Consider the following 22,279-nt stretch of genomic DNA (forward strand, 5'->3'; position numbering starts at 1 on the left):
GGTCATTGGGCAAGACTCCGATAAGCGCCGGTCCTGGCGGCGGGTCCGTCGGGGTCACGTCCACGGCGGTGGCTCCGGCGTCGGGATGAGAAACGGCCAGTGGCAAGCGTTCCTCGAAGCGCCGGGTCGCAAGTCTCCCGAAGCACCCGAATGGCCTGGGGCAAGAAAGTGGCCTGAGGATGAGCACCGGCGGCGGGCCCCCGCCCCCGAGGCGCCCGCGCCCCCGCAGCCTCGCCGCGCCGCCATGCAGCCCCGGGCCGCCCCGCAGAGAAAGCCAGTCGCCTTGTCCTCCTCTCCCAGGCGCCCGCACCCCAGAAACGAAGGGAACGACACCCCCAAAAAACTCGCCGACAAAACACTTGCGACGCTAGGGGTGGTGTCGGCCTCAGCTTAACTTCCCTCCTCCACCAATGGGCACGCGCGGCCCCGCCCATGTCTCTCGCAGAGCCAATCAGCGAGCAGCGGCGCCGTCAAACCTCCTTAGGGGCCAATCGGGGGGCGGGACGGCCGGGCCAATGAGACGGCAGCGCTTCATTTAAATGATGGCTCTGTCGCGCTCTCCGCGGGGGAGCCGCAAACCGAGGCGGGGTCTTTGCGACACCTGGAAACCCGTTGCTTAGAGACGGAATCCGCCTTTCGGTTTTGCAAAGAGCTGGTGTCGAGGGGAAGCCCGGGGCGGCAGCAGCTTTTCCACCGGAGGTAGAGCCGCCCTTGCGGTTGCCAGGGGCAAACTCGGGCAAAACCGTTCAGGAGGCTAATGTGGCTCCAGCCAGCGTCCCGTCCAATGGCCCCCGCCCAGGGTTATAGTCATTCATTGGGTTTTTTTTCTCGCGGTTCCCACGGCCGAATGGGAGAGAATGAAGACGATATGTCTAGTTTGTGCGAACGTGCTTATTTCAATGAGTGACCACAGCAGGGGGAGTCAGTGAGTTTACATGCCGGGTTTTTATTTATTTATTATTGAATGTACTGGGGTGACATTGGTGAGTAACATTATACAGGTCTCAAGTGCACAGTTCTACAATATTGCATTGTGTCTATTGCATCGTGTGTTGGCTGGTTCTTAGAGATTTCTGGGAGCAAAAGTAGATGAAACCTGAGATTCACAATTAATTCATGACTGATGGCGCTGGCAGGCCGTCCCTGGACAGATAACTCCTTGGTTTTATCTAATAACATATGCATATATGCCCCGGGTGGTTTTAAGCCCCAACACTGTTGGATGGAACCCATTAACCTGTATTTTATGGACGTGCACTAAGGCCAGCTAGAGACAAAGCCAGGATATGTAACACAGGAGGCGTGGCCCTAATCTTGCCCTTACCCTACACCACACTGCCTCTAAAGGCAGTAGGAAACTCTGTTTTTGTTTTATATTTTTATTGATTTGAGAGAGGAAGGGAGAGGGAGAGAAACAGCCATGATGAGAGAGAATCATTGCTCGGATGCCTCCTGCACACCCCCCACTGGGGATGGAGCCTGCAACCTGGGGCATGTGCCCTTGACCGGGAATCAAACCGTGACCTCCTGGTTCATAGGTCGATGCTCAACCACTGAGCCATGCCAGCCGGGCGGAAACTTTAAAAATATGTACGGGTATGGGTATGGGCACACAAACGATGTCAGAAAAACATCCCTGGTTGAAAGGCAATGCGGAAGGTGAGACAGGAAATGACATTCACTGATACCCAATGGGGCCTGAAGTGGACCCGTTACCTTCACAATATTTAAACAAAACTGTTACAGAGGTGTGTTGACCCCGTTAAGACTGGTGTACAAGGAGAACATTACTACAGAGTTTTCTAAGCAAAAGTGTTAGCATGAATGATCATTCCAAAAACACTTCATTTACATTATGTCATCCTTCAGATTAACATTGCAAATACAAGCCTTCTCACGCCTCAGTCACTGAAAGGTTGGTTTCTGCTCCACTGTGTAGTTCATTTTGTTTACTAGTCATTGTTAGCATGTGAACATATATTAATTAGCCACTTAAAAACCATTAAATCATTTAATACACTTCATATGTAAAATACCGCAAAACATCTGGCTGATGAGAAATAAAATTGACGTCGATGTGCCCCAGAATGCTCGGTTTTCCATTTGTTCAGGGTCTCTGACTCACCCAGGCCTGCAGAGTGCTGAGTACCACATCCCCAGGCCGAGAACCTGTTCAGTAAGACCTGGACATGCTTTATGAAGACCCAAGAACTTTATTTTAAGTATCAAAATAACACAGAGAACTAGTTCAGCGTACAACATCCTCCTCATCACAGACACGGGGACTTTTCTACAAAGACACTGGTGCTTAAGAGACACGGGACAGCCAACGTATCCAGAAAACTCGCCCGGGAACGTCATACACGACAAAATGACGCCTGTGGGTATCTGAGGTTTCTCTCTGTAACTGCCCTGACACGTGTCCTTAAGGATGAAGACAAAACTTGGGACCTGAGACTGCAAACGAAGTTCGAAAGCATTTTCCCTTTAATGAACATGGTGAGTCCCCTTCATCCTAACGGGTACTACGCCGCGTGGAGCAGCTCAGCGCTCACCTCTGCACTCATCTGTTGGCCGCCACACTCATCAGCTGTCCTCCAGTTTCATCTGCAAGTCAAGCCCGACTGTTGGCAGGAATAAAAGTTTTGTAATTGCACCCCAGGGTGCTGTCCAACTATACCGCAAGCAGGAATACCGAGCAAAGAGGAGAAATAACCATGAGAAGTGTACATGCTGTTTATTCAAGAAATGTTTTAGAATTTCCAAAAGTAATGCAAGCACTGACAATACTTAAGAATTTGGGGGGGGGGGGGGGAAAGAGGTATGTCCATCTCTGTATAACCTCTATTCCGTGAATATACTCTTCATTTCTATTTATATAATGGCTACAGAGGCTAAATTTAGATTCTTTGGGAATTTTTCCAATAGTCATAGACTTAAGATCAATCGATACATAGCAAGTTGATGCGTGAAGAGTAAACAAAACGTAGGCTTTCTCTCTACCAAAATCTCTCATCTACCATACAAGCTAATCCTATTACTTTTGTCTTATTAAGGCTACTTCCAAAGGAGGTGCAGAGGGCATGCTAATATTCCAGCATAAAAGGATTGCGAAGAAGAAACAGTTTGGAAGGAAATAAAGAGGCCGATCCCCCTCAGGAAACCCCTGCACTTTACCGAGAGGCAATGCAAAAGCAAGCGAAGGGCCTAAGAAAGAGCTGTCTAATTTTCTCAACGAGTTAGAAAATGATTCTCACATTACCCATCATTCGCTCTAATAGCAGGTAACACTTGCCCATTACCCTATTTAAAGTCTTAGAAAAGCCACTGGCTTCTTGTACATTCTCATCATTTTAAATTTGGCACGGAATCGAGTCACCCCAATGCGACTTTCCAAGTCCTCCCTCTGCCCGCGTTGATACGCTCAAGCTGTTCGCTGGTTGGCTGGGTTGCTCCTGCTCCTAAGGGGGAACTCATTCAAGCCATCACCACCTCTTGTTCAGTTTGAGGCAAACTGAACTCAGAAACCGCTCAGTAGAGAGCTGTGTGGTTATGGTGACTGATGATGGTTAAAAAACTGGGGGGCAGGGCGGGGAGGAGACAGAGAGACAGACACACAACTCGTTTTATTTTATTTGTTAGATTCCTCTAAGAAGCGTATAGAGCCAGGCCTGGGAGTGTCTTTGCAGTGACTATAAAGCCAAAAGAGACATAAAAACACAAACAACAAATATTCACAGAAGTACGTGAGTGCCTATTTCCTTACGTAAACATAAAGCAACCTAAAAAAAATTATAATAAAGTGCTGCCTGACCAGCAGGCCACACACACATAAGACCCATAACAACCACAAAAATCAAACCCCGTTATTAGCCGGCACACGCTGGCCGGCGGAAGCAACTCGAAGCAACTACAACACAGGAGAAAGGCATGGAGCATTCCATCCAGACAAGACGGTCAGAGAGCCAGGGCCCCAGGTCTGATTTGTCCCCGGGGACACGGTCGAATGATCTGGAAGGAGGAAAACGCAAACTACCCAACATACCAGTTTAGCTGTGTCTTTACTTGTCTTGCCATTGTAGAATGGAAAACAATGCATGATATTTTACTAGCCCTCAACTAACGGTTTATAGTTACTCCGCTAAGATGCTTTGACACTTTAAAAGGTCGACCGAACGTTATCAGTGGACCTAACATCGCCCAAAAGGAAGTCACTTAGAAAAGCACCAGGTTAAGCCCTATCTTGGCTGCTCGCTCTTCTCATGGCGATAAATGACTAAATTACTTAAAAGGATGCCAAGACCACTACCTTCGGTGTTAGTGACATCTTGCTGGATGCAGAACCGACCCTAACCTAACATGGTATCTTAGACTGCAAAAAAATAGGTGGAGTGTTTCATACAAAAATAACTTCAACTCGTCTTAAAAAAAAAAATCTAAGGCAAATGATTTTAATAGTGTAGTGTAAAAAATAAGCTTACTGTTATGCATTTAATAGTGTTCACTTAAGGTAACATTCTATACATTAAACTGAGGAAAACAGCGTTACTTGTGATTCATCTGTCAGTATGACTCTTCCCAGAGTACTTTCTTCTGTTCTTGTTTTTATACATATAAACACAAACACTTCATCTTAGTATTCAAACTAACCTTTTTTTTTTCTTTTTAAATCCATAAGCCTAGGACTTCAACTGTGCTTCTTTGGACAAATATTTATTCAGACAACGAAGAATTTAAATTCTTTTGAACTATTGCAATACCTACTAAAATCTTTGGTGCATTTAAGTAAAAACGGAGCAGGTTAACAAATCTCTACACTTTATAAATTATTCCACTTACATATTAAGTGCTAACTGCTATCAGCTAAAACATTAATTTAAAACAATAAATTATGCTCATAAGATAAAAAATTCTGAATGAGGCTAAGCTTAGTTGCAAAATTCAAAATTTAAGTACAGGTACAGAAGTAACGAATTTTAGAGTCGATGGGACACTTGTCCCAGAAACTCCCAACTAGTACAAAAGGTTAAGGGAAAAGAGGAGGCCTCATTTCATATTTCTTGTGCCAACTTCAAAAACTATATACATTCAGTTTGCCCAAATCTACGAGGTTTTCACCAGTTTAGCGTGTCTTAGGCTCTCATTTGGAAATTAGAGGCAGCAGATTGGGATTGTTTGCTTGTTCGTCCGCTGAGACTCTTTTTCGTCAGAATCACCCTTCCCCGCCCAGCCTGCTGACGACGACGCGAGAACACGCGGTGCCTGGCACCTGGGAGGCAGGACTGATGCCCCGTGTCCTTCCCTAGAAGCCGGGACCTGCCACTCATCAATGAGGGGGGCGTAACTGCGTCCTTCGCCTCAGACACCCTCTCTCCAAACTGGGAAGACAGCACGTCCAACTCGCCCTCAGAGCTCGGTCTGAAGTTTGCAGAAGATAACTTGCAAAAGCAATTTAGAAACCTCTGTTCAGGCGTAGTGACCTACAATAACTCAATAGATTTGTATTTCATTTTACGGAAGAGATGCATTCCAGAAAAGTGGCCTACTGTAAACCAATCCCTACCATCGAACCATGTATTTAAAGCATTAGGTGATGGAAAGAACCCTAAAGTAAATACCTTCAAAAAACAAAGTGTCCTTTTCACTGTGAAAACGCAACACCCCTTCTGTGCTGCTACCAAACAGAATACACCCTGTACACACACGTCTAGACCATCTGTCTTTTTGCAAGTCCCAGTCTTCCACGCGGCTTGTATGCGAGGCAGGGTACACTGCTGGCTATGATGATTTCTTTTCCTAAGAGGAAATTTTTAGTTCAAAGCCGTGTTGTTCTTCATGTTAAAAATCCTCAGGATACGCATTTCTCAAAGTCGATCTGAAAGACTAACAGACTCACAGGACCTCACATTGTCAAGTTCAGCCATGTAAGTACCAGATAGATTATCGTTTCCACACAAGAGAATGTGCCAAACAGGAGAATTCATACATTAATTCCATCTACCGGTCCTGGAATGACTGTAGCCGAATCTTAACAACTGAGGCAAAACTCGGGCTGGTCTTCTTATTTACAGGAGCTACTTGGGGTAAGTAGCCTCAGTCCTCACCACTTTTTCTCCTCTTCCCACCAGCACACAAACTGTAAAGTACCTTCCTTCCCTAAGTGCTTCAGCCAACACCTGTCCCCATCAAGTGGCTAAATTTTATTGAAACTTCATTATTTTATTTGTGATTTTTTTTTTCTCACAAGGGCTGGGCCAGACATTAGTTTACATTAAAAAAAAGTGCTTAAAGCAATTAGGAGTGTAAACAAAACGGAAATAGCAAACTCTTCACATTGCTATTTTCCACCAGTTTACATACAAATGACAGGCTACGGGAATCGGCCTATCTAACCTCCCAGCAGCTCTCCTAGAAAACAGTGTCCTCGCTGAAGTTGAAGTTGACTTGAAGACACGGAAAGTGCACACCTTTAAAGGCATCTCACTGACTTTTTCCTCAGTTAACTGTCATCAGTGAGGAGTCCCTGTAACTGCCAGTTCCCTTCACCAAGTGCTCAACTTCTGTCTCAGACGACAACAAAAATCAAGGATAATTAGACTCCAGGCCTATGGGAAAAGCAAGCCTAAACCTGGGTTCCATGTACACCTGTACACACACAGTGGTTCCCTGTAATGACTAGTAAACAACACTGAGTTTGGACAGACACACAGAGGATAATTTGGCACCTTTTCTAACAACGGTGTGCGGAACATCTCGGTTCTGTTTCCTAGCGTTTCAGTCGGCCAGCGTCAATGAGACCAAACGTCACCTGTTAATTACATTTCATTGATTAGTGAGATGAAGATCTATGCTGTGATATGTTAATGGGAAATAAATGGCAGCTAGGACAGGTGAACTGACCTTGAACAATACTATCACAGTTTGCTTTCTACATATTATCAATTGTGTAATTTAATGCCTAGATCTGTATTTGCATTTCTTATTCATGTTAACTGAAGCATAGGCAAAAACCAATCATTTGGATAATTATTTCCATTCTGCATTTCATTGAACACGCTACTCTGACACTCGTTACCTTTCTGGCTTTTTGTTAAAAGACCAAAGGAGAATGATAAACTAAAATTATCAGGTAACCAGACTAAGAAACAACACAGACATAGCCAAGACTTCCTTATAAATTCAAATCCCTAATACCAATTTCCAAAACCTGGAGGAAATCATGAATCTTAGTTCGGATAAAGAAGGGTTGCGATTATCAGTAAACTCTCGTCAATTCTTTCCTAAAGCCTACATGGTCCTTAAACTTGTTCGGAAGATGGGGAAGGGAGAGAAGAGGAATGAGACTAAAGAATAAAATTTCCACTGATGATTCAAAAAACCAAAACATAATGTCAACAGCTAATAATTTTGAAAAGTTTGAGATTCCATTAAAATTAGCGCTAAATCATCTTTCAAAATCATAAAAATGTTCACTTCAAATACCTCAATATGTGTCCAAATATTCACATGTTCAGTAAACAGAGATACGTATTTTTTCTTGATTTGCGACGGCTCTGAGTACTTGAAAATGAACAAAATCGCAGCCCTACTCGTTGAAAAGCCACCTGCACCAGGCGGCCAGCACGTGGGCATCCAAGAAACCCGTGGAACGCGTGGGCTTGCTCACGAGTGATGCTCCGCGTCGGACATGTTCTGCACGGCCGTGGCGCTGTCCAGGCCCAGCAACGTCCCGAGGTAGGACTGCTCCCGGGGGTCCAGCATCTGCTCAGGTCGGACGGGGTGAACTATATTTGCAGGCTGAGGAGTCAGGGTGTATTTTTCCAGAAAAGCTAAGTCAGCTGCCCGTGGGTAGTCGGCTGCCGGTGGCTGTGGCGACAGGATGTCGTGCGAAGGCGGTGGGAGGGGGGCGCTGTGCTGCCCCAGGTCGCTCGGGGCGTCGGGCATCTGCACGGGAACCAGCGTCACGGGCACGCACACCTCGGCAGACACGTCCTGGAGCATCGCCTTGGCCTCCGTCTGATAGGCTTTGGGCTGGTCCGTGTACTGTTTCGTTTCCGCCTGGAAGATCTTGTCGTCGGACGAGTACTCCGCGGGCAAGGGCACGAGCTTCTCCTCGGAAGCGCTCAGAGCGTCGTCGGGGGACTTGATGCCGTGCACGTGGTCCGTGTGGTACTTGAGCTTGTCCTTCCGCTTGAACGTGGCGTTACAGTACTGACAGTAGAAAGGCCGGGCGTCCGAATGAATGACCAGGTGCTTGGTCAAGGTCTTCTTAATTCTGAACGACTGATTGCAGATCTGACACTTGTATGGCTTTTCACCTGCAGGAACAAACATGACGTGTAAAATGCACTGGCTGGAAAAGACAATGGCTTTCAGTAGCCAATTTTCCATGCGGATCCTTACAAGAACTGAATAAAATAATGCAGTATGTTATGTGCTGTCACAACGCAGTCAGCTGGTAAAAGAGTGAAAGACTTGGGTTTGAATTCTGGCTGTGCCCCTTACTAGACAACCCTTGAGCAAGCGTCCCAATTCTCAGTCGTTAGCCCCGACCGTTATCATTACGGCTGGCTTTCACTCTCCTTTGTTCTCACAGTGGCCTCTGTGTCCCCCCCGACTGGGGCTTCTTCATCTGGAGGGAGGTGTGATTTTGCTTGTCACAGCAGCACTGGGTCACTCAGATATTCCATCCTGTAATTCTTGCCTATTGAAACCACCCGAATCCGGTTATTCCCCCATTCTGGTATTTATGAACGCAATTATCGTTCTTTTCCAGAACAGCCGCCTGACAACACTCAAACTCAATATAAAACAAAGTGGCTGGCCCTGACTGGTTTGGCTCAGTGGATAGAGCGTCGGCCTGCGGACTGAAAGGTCCCAGGTTCGATTCCGGTCAAGGGCATGTACCTTGGTTGCGGGCACATCCTTAGCAGGGGGTGTGCAGGAGGCAGCTGATCGATGTTTCTCTCTCATCATCGATGTTTCTATCTCTCTCCCTTCCTCTCTGTAAAAAAATCAATAAAATATATTTTTTTAAAAAACACAAAAAATCAAAGCGGCTGAAAATGCATAAATGTGCCTCTTTCTCAGAGAGGAAGAGGAAGAGCACGAAAACCTCCTAACTGATATGAGACGCCAAACACAGACATCCAGGGAGGATTCCCCCATAGCCTCTGTTTCACAACAGGCAGCAGCACCGGGGAAGAGGAGGATGCAGAATGAGGCCACTTCCGGAAAGCAGCGAAGCCAGCCGTCTACTCGCCCACCTGTGAGTGACAGCTGACTGTGCGGAGGAAAAGGACACGCGGGCACTTGCGGGCGAGGCAATGAGGCCATATTTGAATTACTTTGTCAAAGACAAGAAAATAACTGTCTTTAGAGAGTTCACAGATAGAGAGGAACCATAAACAAGCAGACGAGAGGAACAGGAGAGCCACGCGCTGAGTCCATTCCCGATGGGAAAGGTCTTCCCCTAATTGTACAGAAGGATGTTCACAGCATTAAAGCTTATGTCAGGGAGAATGGGAGACCGGCATACAGCTCATCGGTAACGTCAAACTTTACGTAATGAGTAACAGTCTTAATGGGGGGAAAAAATATAAAACAATTTAACCGAGAACAACAAAGTTTAAAAGCCTCTATTTTACTCCTGAATAATACACAAAGGTATATATATATATAAACTACCCATTAAGTTTTACCTGAATGCGTCCGAAAATGCATTTCGAGACTTGATTTGCCTTTAAAAAATTTCTTACAGACATCGCATTGATGAAAGGTGGCTTTATATCTAAGAAAATAAAAAGGGTTGAGTTTTTTTCAGCGTAATTTCAATAAATAATACACCACAAATCGAAGTACAATGGTGTCAAAGACAAGCACCTGTAAGACCAAGTTGGGCGCTGAAGTGGCCACTGTCTTCGTGGAATAAATACCATTTGACTTGAAAGAACAAAAGACAACCTACAGTTACAGACCTGAATATTTTGGCAGGTACTTCCTCAAAATTAAATAAAGTGAACCTGTCACTTCATGGGGGAAAAACTGACAATACTGGTTGCTGATAAAATTGGAGCTTTCAAACTAACGTAAGACTTTGGGGAAACTTGCATTTGCCCTTGATCTTGGCAGGGTCCCAGCACTCCATTCTGGGACGCTAGCGGAAGTATTAGCAAACGTGACTTGTTGATCCCATCCTGTGAAATACACTGACACTGGAAAATCTGTAACTCAGTGAGCCCGTTTCCAAATGACGAACGCAGGATACGACAGTGTCATGTAGGTACCACACCCATTCAAAGTGCAAGGCCGACCAAGAGATTACAGGCATCAGAGGATAAAACCCCAATTATCTTGTTCGGGTCCCCACTAGCTCCTACCCTTACGAAGCTACCACTTGCTGAGTTTCAGTGTGGCTGTCACGAATAACACCCACAATTACCTACGAAAAAGGCTATTGTAAGGCTCCTCCGTTAACCAGCCGTGTATCTGAGGGAGGCTAGGTTTTCTTCATTTCCTTCAACCAAATAACACCCGTGACAGCAGACAGGACAATCCAGCTCGGAGGCCGTGAAAGGGATTTACAAGAACGTAAAACACCACACTCCTTTGATAGTTTTGTTTTGTGAAGGACTTATTTTTCACACAAGTGCTATTTATGTGAACATGGGATGGCCGTCTCATTACTAAATGAACTAATAAGTAAGAACTTACATTTTTCTCATTTTAATTTCTAAGGATTCATGTAATGCATCTCAACGATAATACAGCATCTATGTTGTAAGCACATAAACAAACGCTCCCAGGGCACTGACCCACTTTAAGGGGACAGAGGGGTTGAGGCTCTGGAGCGGTGAGCGTGCGGGCCCGTCTTCCACCCATGCGCACGGGCTGCTGAGGCCGACTTCCTTCTCCGCATGGCATCGTGGGTATTTTCACGGCCCAGCCCTTCAGAGCCTGCTGGCACCTCGTGAGCCCAGAGTACAACGACCCCTCTGAACACACTGATGCAATGAGTGGGTCGCTGAACAAGGTCAGCGAAGGTCAGCGAAGGGAGCGCCAAACCAATGCATGAAAATGAGCAAAGGATGCAGTCGCCTCCTAGTGGCCCTCAGGCCCGTCTCCAGCTCCTGCCGTTATGGACGCTGTGGGCAGCACGCTCAGGACCTGTCACTAAGTGTCCGGGCACTTGGACCACGTCTGCTGCTTCGCACTTGCTCCAAATACCGCGTCCAAGAGCAGAAACTCGTTCAACATTTTACACTCAACACCGAAGTTAAGCTTGGCTATCTAAATTGTACTAAAAAGTGGATGATCCGGACAATGCATGCCTCCTTTAAATGAAATACCATGTTAAGTGCTTAGTGTGGTTAAAAAGGTTTAAGTTCTGACTACAGACATTCCCGGTAACTGCTGTCTCATTAAGGATAATACTCAGGCAGTGTCATATACGCAAGAGCCACAGCAACCAACACACACAAATCCCCAAAAAAGTGCTGAGCTTTTATATGAGTCGTTAAGTTCAATGTCCACCCCCCTAGCCTCGGAACAACTCGGTACTTATGCTTTGCTCAACTCCTACAGGTCTGCAGAGAAGCTACAGCAGTGAGAGAGAGCTGGTTAGCCAACCTATCCCCAACCAAACAGCATAAACTGAGACACCTTGTGAGTCCCCCCAGCCCAGGCTGATCCGACGCGGTACTGATGAGAAACACTGCCTGTCCACTTACTTCTGCCACACTTTCTCTCCAAGGTGCACGCTCTTGTAATGAACAGTGAGATGATCCCTGCGGCCAAAACACTTTCCGCATTCTTCACACTGATGAGCCTTTTCACCTTAAAGACCCAAATATCTGATTATTATATGCACTTCAGTTTTTCCCCCCAGAAATAAATTACCAAACAGGAAAATAACACGGGGGAGAAATAGACCAGGAAAGTAAAGCCACCCTCAGCTGAGGGTGTAACGATCTGAAATTGATCAGCATGACTAAGGTACTCTTTAAAAAAAATATGGTTTCAAAAATTCACCGTGACATGAACTTGAACACCCAGGTACAATCATTTCTCTTCAAGCGTCCATGTTCTGCTAACTTCCTTCAACTCCAATCAAAATGATAAATATTATCCTGGCATCTCCCTTTAGGGCAGCAGTTCTCAACCTGTGGGTCGCGACCCCTTTGGGGGTTGAATGACCCTTTCACAGGGGTCGCCTAAGACCATCGGAAAACACATATATAATTACATATTGTTTTTGTGATTCATCACTATGCTTTAATGATGTTCGATTTGTAACAATGAAAATACATCCTGCCTATCAGATATTTACATGACGATTCGTAACAGTAGCAAAATTACAGTGATGAAGTAGCAACGAAAATAATTTTATGGTTGGGGGTCACCACCACACGGGGAACTGTATGAAAGGGTCGCGGCATTAGGAAGGTTGAGAACCACTGCTTTAGGGAGCCGTGGGCAGCCATCGCTGCATAATCCACATGATGTGCACAATGCTAATGTTGAGCATTTGATTAAAACAATTTTAAAATATAGTTTGTAGTCATTAAAGACAACCAAGTGATTAAACTTACAGTGGAAAAAAAATGGGTCATAAAATGATGTCCCTTTCAAATGCTGCTTAAAAAAGGTAGTTAGAACCAGCGTTCAAGGAGTGGCCCTCATAGACCCAATTATTAGACTAATAGCCAACGTTAATTAGCATTAAATAGCATGTGCTTTTCAGGTGCTTATACAGAAGGGCTTCGAACAGCCTGACCTAACACACTCACCTGAATGTATCTTTTTGTGCTTCGTCAGGTGGTCGTGGCGAATAAATGTTTTCCCACACTCGTCGCACTCGTACCTCTTGTCATCGTGGTGGACTCGCAAGTGAAGTCTATAGGGGAACAGAGTTCAAGAGCACGGGAGGCGGTGACTCCGGAGGAACAACGGGGGTGACTCCACGCGGGGGAGCGGCTGTCTGCTCCCAGCCTCATCCCTTTCCGGCTCCCTTTCTAGGTCTCTGCCACCTGACTCCAGGCTTCCTGCATTCTCACCTCTTCAAACAAGCACTCAGCTCCGGCCAGGCTCCCACACGGCCGGACGACACTGCCTCCTCACCTTTCAGATCCTCCATCTACTTCACTAGACCTACCACGCGCTGGACTCGTATCCCTCTGGCCAGTGAGGTCTCCGAGCAGCCAGAGGAGGAGAGAATCCAGAAGGACTGGAAGCAGACAAACGGGTAGGAGCCCAGGGGACAGATCGGAGGGTGGCCAGTGACAGCCAGTAATTAAAGGAACCCTTTCGGGGCACAGGCAGCGCTGATAAAGTGACAGTTGAGAACTGAGTGGATGTCTAAGTAATCAGCTTTCTGACAATTACATTTTACTACTGTTCTTCGTATTTAACCAGACAAAATATGGCTCATTTCGTAGTTACCCAAGGACAGATTATAAAAGGTTTAAATTCTTAAAACTGACTTAACTGGGATTATTTTTATCCTCACCGTCCTCCAACTATGTCTGTCCCAGAGAAACGAACAGCTTTCTCATTCAAGTCGCCCAAACATGCTGATTCTACTGTCACTAAAACTGTAAACTGACTGAATTACCTGCAAAGGGAAGCATTCTGTTTAAACTTCGAGGTAAATAGCAAAGCCTTAAGGTTAACATCCTTCAGAGCATTAATTAAAAGTAAAACTGTACACGTATCTCCCAGTACACAGTCACCTATTCATCCAGAAAAAAAAGCAACTTTTCAGAAACTGCAAATGTGGTCAAGGATTCAGTTGCAGAAATAATTACATGAATTTCAAATAATGAAGACTTTCAAAAACTGAGAATCCTGGAGTTTTCCATTTTGCCGTATTTTCATACCGAACTATTCTTGGACAATCGAGAGTGAAGAAATACACTAAGTTTGCAACACCAGAGTTATAATGAATTTTGATTCAAAGAAAAGTCATGAAATAAATCTTTAAACGATGACAATTCCGACAGTAAAGCATCCGGCAGATCTGGTGATGAGGAAACGTTTAAAAACATTTTATAGCGCAGAATGAAGACGATATTGGAAGATGTAGGGGGAAGTCTACACGTTTTTGCACACCTTTGCTTGTTACAAGTACTGAGAAATGTTTTCACTCAACACACAACTAAGCCACTGGTAAGGAAACAGAAGTAAAATGCAGACGTAATTCTCGCTCTCGTACCAGGAAGAAAAGGGCTGACTCACCTGTAGGAGCTGCCGTGACGGAAGCGCTGCCCACAGATGCTGCAGAGATGAGGCTTCTCCCCGCTGTGGATCCTCATGTGCTCCTTCAGTGTGGTTCTACGTTAAAAAACACACGTTTAAACTAAAGATTTATTGAATGCCAACGCGTACACGAAACAGACGCCCAGCAGGCTCACTAGAAACGTGTTCAAGCGAACGCTCTTCTTCTAGGACCACTCTCCCCTGCGCACACATGCTTGTGGTCTCTCTCCTCTGACAAAACCAAAAAGGACAAAATCTGAACGCTGGCCCCTTTGCCACTGGTTTGCTCATGACTTACCATCTATCTATCTATCTATCTATCTTACACAAAACCTGGAGAAGAATAAAGAGAAGATCCGTAATTGAGACTGCTGAGTCGGGGAATTCTTTTCCCATCTGCCTGGAAGATCAAACCCATAAGCCAGGATGTCCGCCGGGATCAGGCCCGGGGCTCAGTGCTTTCAGGAGTCAGAACGCATCGACCCTGCACTGCGCGCTGGGAGGGAGGGTGCCCGCAGCCATGGGCCATGGCCCGAGTGGGGGGTGGAAGGATCCAATGACCTCCCTTCTCAAGCACCTTTACCTCAGGCCCCCTTTTCTGCCTCTCCTTCCCGCTGGCTCCAGGGGGACCCCCCGCTGCTAGTCCTTGTGCCTTCTGTGGGTTCTGTGATGCCTCCTTCGGCCCGAGACCTCAGTCAGGTACCACTGACCCACTGGCTTTCTAGCTGTAAACCTGTGTTGTTCTTGTTACCTTGCTCCTCAGTCTCTGTAGCTGACTGTCTTTAAGATAAATAAATAAGTGAATAAACGTTAATGTATTTCTAGTGGGGTTCCAGAAAAAGGCAAAATGGTACCCACATTACATTCACCATCTAAACTCACAAATCCTGGCTTTATATCATCGTCTATAGCAGCGGTTCTCAACCTGTGGGTCGCGACCCCTTTGGCGGCCGAACGACCCTCTCACAGGGGTCGCCTAAGACCATCCTGCGTATCAGATATTTACATGACGATTCATCACAGTAGCAACATGACAGTGATGAAGTAGCAACGAAAATGATTGTATGGTTGGGTCACAACACGAGGAACTGTATTTAAAGGGCCAGGAGGTTGAGAACCACTGGTCTATAGCATTTTACATAATTTGTGTTTTACCTTTAGCCCTGACGTTAAAGCATAACTCAAGCACGCTGTGTCCTGCGTTTCTCTAGTCCTCACACACGACAGGTCTCATTTCCACACCCGGCACCAGGGCGCTCCTGTGTGTGTGGGCCCTCACCTCTCTCGCACGGACTTCCCGCAGATGAAGCAGGTCCACTTTCTCTTCCCGCCGTGCGTGCACTCTATGTGGCGCTTCAGGTTCCCCGTGTCATTGAACTGGCGGCCGCAGATGTCGCACGGAAAGGGACCTGGAAGGGAAAGAACAGTCAAGTCCAGGCTGAGGAGGAGAAACTAAGGTCAACTTCCCTGGTGTGTGTGCGACCAGAGAGGCTGCAGGCAACCTGGAACCTACTACCTGTGATCGGCATCTGAAGGGGGAGGGGCAGTCCGGAGGGACGGAGCCCCTCACCCGTGGGATCTGACACCGTCTCCAGCCAGCGTGCCGGCACCGAGTTCACCTGTGGGACAGCCAGCTGGTGTCGGGGACCCGCCTACCGGTGTGGGGAGAACCCCACACACATCTGGTGACCAGAGGCTTCAGAAATGAAGGGTTTTGTGTGAACAGCGAAGGAGGAAGACACGGTGGGTACGAACTGGGTTTCCCCTCCACGGGAGACTGGGCTTTCCCCTTTACAGTATCTAACAAATGGATGCCCACTCTCACTAGTGCCTATGTCACGACACGATGCAATCATTTATTTACAGTTTTCTCTTCTCTTCCCAGAAGGCAGATTTATAATCCTGTCTATATTTCTGGAGTAGAAGACCCCTCAATTCCCAACAGAAGCTGTTTTTCCCAGAACTAACGCCTAAAGAAACTTCTCACATGCAACACGCAGTCATGAACGTGCCTTCAACCACAGTTCTTACATTACACGTATCATAATAGTATGGAAGCCATGCAACAGTAATTACAAAACCTGTTTCCATATGACGGCGTCTTAGACATGCTGAGATGAAACACTATGCTAGAACAGCTTACTAAATGCAGAGAAGTCTAAGCAAAAAAAAAACCAAAAATAAGCCCCCAGCAGACACTAGTGCTATATACTAGCTGAAGTATTCCTGACCACACAATGGAGGCTTCAGAATATTGGGAGATAGATGGTCAATCTCTCTTCCCAAAGTATCTCCCTACTTCCAAAAGCGTTTTAAGTCCTTCAAACGTTTTATTCCATGAAGTAACTGTACGACCCTAGGTCACCATGGTCACCCACTTCTAGAATATGTAATTATCAATTTCCATCTTGAATGTGGTATCGAGAAATGCCATGTTCCAGATGAAGTTAAAATCGGTGAGACGACTACCTCCTAATTTTGAACGATATATTCTTATTAATATAGTTCAAAGCTACACTGGTTTCCGTCAAGTCCTATGACACTGGTTTGGATTGTGCCTTGAAAGTCTCTGCTATTAAGCCCAGCTATAAAACAAGAGTTGGGATCTGGACCATTTTACAGTGTCCCCCACGACCAAAAGTCAGGTCATCCCCATGCCTACGGCTTTGCATTTATTCTTAAATAAATGTAACTTAATTTGTTTTAACCTTTTGTCCAGTTTTCTTTTGACATTTTTATTTTCTACTGTATTTATCACCCCTCCCAGCTTCACGTTAGCTACACATTTCCTGAGCACGAGGCACGTATCTGCATCCAAGTTGTCAATGGGAACGCTGGACAGGAAAAGCCTCCACCGGGCATGACAATACTCATCTCCGGGGTTAACCATGGTGACTGCACCTCACAGCACGACCAGCAGGCCACAGTCCCCGCTGTGCCCACACGCTCTGGGGAGAGACTTCACCCAACACGACACTGAATTCCAAGCAGACGAAGTCTATTGCCCGCCCTGAAAAATGAGTTTTTTCCAACACAAAGAAGCCGTAACCCAACCACTCCCAGAGCTATCCAACTGTCAACGGTGAGTAAATGCCGTTTAGAACCACGGAAAAATCTGCCACCGAAACAATAAATAAACAGACGTATTTCCTGGTCTCCAGGAACTGCAGGACAGGCAGCGCCCCTCCCGATCCACACGACTCCTCCTCCTCCTCCTCCCCCTCCTCCAGCAGGCCCCCCGCACGCTGTGTCACCAACCGCTGCCACTGCTTCTGGAAGAAGCCACCTGCTCACCCAGATGGAACTTCTCCTGATGCTTCAACCGGGCGAACCGGGACTTGAAATGCTCTTCGCAGTAGGTGCACTTGAAGGGCTTGTCCTGGGAGTGCAGGATCATGTGCTCCTCCAAGTGAGGCCTCCGAGTGAAGTACTTCTTGCAAATCTAAAAGAACGTGCACACAAAAGGTAAGGAGACCGGATTAGAAATTAAAGTACAGATCTCGTGATGAGGAAGAAACCCATAAATTCAAGTAGATTTAAAAAAAAAAAGTGCTGACAGTGCTGCTCCGGGGCCTAAAAAGGCCTCTAGTTTTGGCCGAGGCTTCTTGGATCCTAGCCGCCATGCCAGAAGGAAGCTCAAGCAGCCCCACCAAGAGACCAGAGCAGAGAAGACGCCCAACACCAACTTGCCAGCGCTGTGATGAGCCGCTTTGGAAGTGCCCCAGACCAGACCAGATCACACCACCCACTGGCTGCAAAGGACCGAGTGACGTCAGCTGAAACCACGTGGAACAGAAGAATCACCTTGCAACGTCCTGCGCCAAATTCAGACGACTGACCCAGAAAAGGACTGTTTAAGGCCACTAGGCCTTGAGGTGGCTTGTTATGTAGCAACAGATAATCAGAAATGGAGGGGAAGTTCTAACATTTGCACATATCGCCCATATGCACGGGCGATAGTGGTGTCACAGTTTACACACACAACTTCAAGTTCAAGGCATGGTGATCACAGTAAAATAAAGCCAGGACTGTATTTGTCAGGCTCATCACCAGCCTTAATTTGTCAAACGTGGGATGTCATAGCTACAAGGCAGATCTAAAAGGCAGCTACACTAAGTTGGTGTTACGTGCAAGTCTGATTACTTTCACCAAAGGTCCCATGGCATTTAGCTTTGTTTTCTAATACAAATGAAAAGCTATTACCTCACATTTCCAACTTTCACTCTTGGTCTTCCTAATGGAAATAAACTCTTGTGCATTTTCAGGATGAAATCTGGAAGAGAAAGAGAAAAGAATGATTAAGAAAAGATTGTATTAGTTAAATCAACATTCCATATAACCTGGGGACAGTAATTACAAGAATCAGACAGATCCCTTTCTTACACAGACAGACACACATGAGTATGTTAAGAATATACATGTCACTTCATGAAGTGCATGCATATGCCTAAATGTATGCAGATGTTGTCAAAAAGTCTAGACCAGCTGTGGGCAAACTACGGCCCCCAGGCCAGATCCGGCCCGTTTGAAATGAATAAAACTAAAAAAAAAAAAGACCGTACCCTTTTATATAATGATGTTTACTTTGAATTTATATTAGTTCACACAAACACTCCATCCATGCTTTTGTTCCGGCCCTCCGGTCCAGTTTAAGAACCCATTGTGGCCCTCGAGTCAAAAAGTTTGCCCACCCCTGGTCTACAGTCTGCAAAACACGAAGCCAGGACAGCACTGGGGACAAGCCCCCCCTCCACCGACGCTCCCGGCGACCTGCGTGTGTAAGCCGGAGGGCACGGTGAGTGTGTGAGGGAAGCAGGGCCACACTTGCCTCTTCACGTGCTTGGCGAGCGTCTTCCTGCTGGCGTGGAGTTTGTTACAATAAGGGCACTTGTGCTCCTTCTTATGAAAGTCGGTTTCGCTGCCGTGCTTCCTCCTGTGAACAGTCAGGTTATACTTTGTCGAATAGCGCTGGTGACAAATATCACACTCAAAGGGCTTCTCACCTGTGTGAACACGTGTGTGGCTCTCGTATTTCCCTGGGAAGAGAGAGACGGCAACATTAAACTCAGTACCTTCACCACAGTGACTAGAATTTGGCAGTGGGGGGGAAAAACAACCTCATGATTCATAGCCTAGTTAATACACCGACCCACACCCACACCTAAAGGAAGTTTACCTAAACTTGTAACTTTGATAAGCCTCAGCGACTTATTGTTTTGAGCTGACTGTTCAAGACACCTTCCCTCTAAAACCTGGGCCACCTCCTCCCCTGTGTTTGAGGGCCGAGTCTGAACGCAGGCCTTTTCTGCGAGACAGGTGAGCTGGAGGGTCCCCAGGTAAAACCCGGGATGACTGTTCTCCGACATCACAAGTAACGGGTAGGTTTTATCAAACCAGAATGAAGCTACGTTGCGCCTTAGATCAGCGCTCCCCAATTCCTCGGGCTGTGAGTAGGGCTGGGGGTGGAGGGAAGGGACAGAACGCAGCAGAAAATACCAAAGTGCGTTCACACTAGCTGGCCTGTCAGAGACACGCAACCACACTAGATTAATGAACAAGAGCAACTCGCATTCCTCGAACACCTTCTACATGTCATCCGTTGTAAGCAATTCCATCCTCATAGTCACCCCAGAAGGTACCGTTAGCATCTACCCCACTCGACGACGTACAAAGGACAGAAGGTGAAGGAACTTGCCCAAGATCTGGGTTCAAAAATGCAGGCGGTGGGACATCCCCCGCAGCCCATGCTTTTTTAACTGGTATGTTATAATATCAACTGCCATCTCTAAGTTCTGGGGGAGAGAACACAGCCCCAGTGAGGCTAAGGGGGGAGGGGGGTGTGGAATGAGAGGGAGGGGTAACGTAAAATACACTCCGAAAGGTAGGCTGGAAATAGGCCTGCAATGGGACCCATCTATTCCCACAATGACCTGCGCTGCCCTTGGATTAAAAAGCTGCCAAAAGCTAATCTATCAGGACCTTCATCTTGAACAGTATTTTCCCAAATGATGTGCAGGGAACTTTCATCCCTTGGGGCAGGGAAAGAAGTACCCCCCAAAAGTGTCTTGTGATGAAATTACTGCAGGAAATGCCAGGTTATGTAGAGTGAACAGGTTTCTTCGCAGGGACTTTGACAGGTAACACAGAGGGAATGACAGCACCGGCCTCCCAACCTAACGTCCACGCAGAACTCCTCTCGGAAGCATCTCACCGTCTGAGGCCTGCGTGCTGGGCTCGCAGGCCATTTGTGACCCGACTCCCTGCTCACTCCTCCCGAGTCAAATTAGGTCAAATGAAGGCAGAACACGGGAGGCATGAGCGAAGAATCCAAAGCGTAGGAAATAAAATCTATTGGAAAGATGACATCTTCTCGGTCTCTCCATGCAAAGATGTCGCTCTCTCCCCTGCACCCCGCACAGCATTCGTCGAGAGCTCTGCAGGAGCGACTATCCACCTGAGTCAACTAGTTCACCTGTATTTCTGTGCCCTTCCCACTGGGTTACTCAGGAAAAGTTACATTATTCGTGTTTGTACAGAGCCGCACAGTCAAAATCGAGATAAATTATTAAACTGGGCTGTCAAAAGCATTCTCATTCGGAGTGACGAATATTCAGAGGCATGATGAAAAGCAAAAAGATGTCAGCGCCGCTGTGCCAACAGTACACTGTCGCCTATTTGGAGAGGAAATGATTACCAATCCCTTATAAAACCAATTTCCACCTATAGCCAGTCCCATGAGTAACTCACCCCTGCCACACACATGGGGAGAGATTAAACTGAGTAATTTTACAAAGTGGGGTTGCATTCACATGTTCCTTTTACCGTTTTATGTGGTAGACTACATTTCACAATTTCATAACTTTGATTTATATGGAAAATATCAATTGTTGCAATTTAGAAGTCCACATTAGAAAAGTTCATATAAGAGGGCTTCAAAACTTATTGTACTAGCAAATACGAGATATCTTAAATACTCACTGACATATTTTTAACTCAAGCTGACAGACCACAGTTCCTACAGAGACTTTTCTAATAAGGGAAAAGGTGATGTATTCATTATTACGACAACCAAAGAATCTACTAATTAGGGCACTTCCTAAAGACTCGTCCGACAAAATTAAATCGCAATCAGTACAGCTTTACTCTCAACTATATAACAGTCTAGTCCGAAACCTCCCGGCTCTAAACAACGCCCAACACTGGAAAAGTGATGTGTTTCTAACTCACATGTTACCAAGTCCAAGAGGAAATGGTACACGCATTATTGAATTAAATCTAATATGACTTAATTCAATTTTCTGTCATGACTCAAAAATAGCACTTATCTATGAAATCGAATTAGCATATAAATCAAATCTCTACATTCACCATAACTGATGCTCTGGAGATTCTCAAACCAAATACACAAACCAATCACCTGCCGCCTACTGTCAGGACACGAAGAGGAAATAAAGCCTTATGAATACTTAATTCCTGAATCACGACAAATTTAAACGAGCAGGATAAAATATGTACTGGAAACCAAACACCCACCCTAGTGAAGTATTCTTTTTAAAATTGACTTTCCAGCCCTAACTGGCGTGGCTCAGTGGATAGCGCGTCGGACTGCTGACTGAAGGGTCCCGGGTTCGATTCTGGTCAAGGGCATGTACCTTGGTTGCGGGCACATCCCCAGTAGGGGGCGTGCAGGAGGCAGCTGATCGATGTTTCTCTCTCGTCGATGTTTCTAACTCTCTAACCCTCTCCCTTCTTCTCTGTAAAAAATCAATAAAATGTATATTAAAAAAAGAAAATATTAAAAAAATAATAAAATTGACTTTCCAAGTCCAGTTTTTAATCATGGCCTTCAAAACACCCCTGAAAACTAAGTTATTAGAGACAGAAGTGCGACACACTCTCTCTTCTTACCTATCCGGTCGAAGGTTTTATCGCATATGGGGCACTGCAGGATTTTTTTGTTATTTATCTGAATGATCACGGGAGATAACCCGTCCTGAATACTTCCTGCAGAATCGCCGGTCTC

General features: G+C 46.1%; 2 protein-coding genes across 2 annotated transcripts in view; both read right to left on the reverse strand.

Annotated features, from left to right (window-relative positions):
• The window catches only part of ASPM (abnormal spindle microtubule assembly), a 32,548-nt gene extending 25,072 nt beyond the window's left edge, over window positions 1–7,476 (reverse strand). Inside the window, 1 exon segment of the mRNA XM_014447197.2 lies at window positions 6,726–7,476. Coding sequence (XP_014302683.1) covers window positions 6,726–6,752 — 27 coding nt within the window. The 5' untranslated portion in view covers window positions 6,753–7,476.
• ZBTB41 (zinc finger and BTB domain containing 41) overlaps window positions 2,194–22,279 on the reverse strand; it is a 22,026-nt gene continuing 1,940 nt past the window's right edge. The window contains 11 exon segments of the mRNA XM_023746073.1: window positions 2,194–6,808; window positions 7,483–8,318; window positions 9,702–9,790; window positions 11,730–11,835; window positions 12,789–12,895; window positions 14,236–14,331; window positions 15,536–15,665; window positions 17,551–17,698; window positions 18,460–18,529; window positions 19,085–19,292; window positions 22,165–22,279. The exon segment at window positions 22,165–22,279 is cut by the window's right edge and continues 3 nt beyond it. Coding sequence (XP_023601841.1) covers window positions 7,663–8,318; window positions 9,702–9,790; window positions 11,730–11,835; window positions 12,789–12,895; window positions 14,236–14,331; window positions 15,536–15,665; window positions 17,551–17,698; window positions 18,460–18,529; window positions 19,085–19,292; window positions 22,165–22,279 — 1,725 coding nt within the window. The 3' untranslated portion in view covers window positions 2,194–6,808; window positions 7,483–7,662.

Source organism: Myotis lucifugus, unplaced genomic scaffold (assembly GCF_000147115.1).
Source record: "Myotis lucifugus unplaced genomic scaffold, Myoluc2.0 scaffold_625, whole genome shotgun sequence".
NCBI lineage: Eukaryota > Metazoa > Chordata > Mammalia > Chiroptera > Vespertilionidae > Myotis > Myotis lucifugus.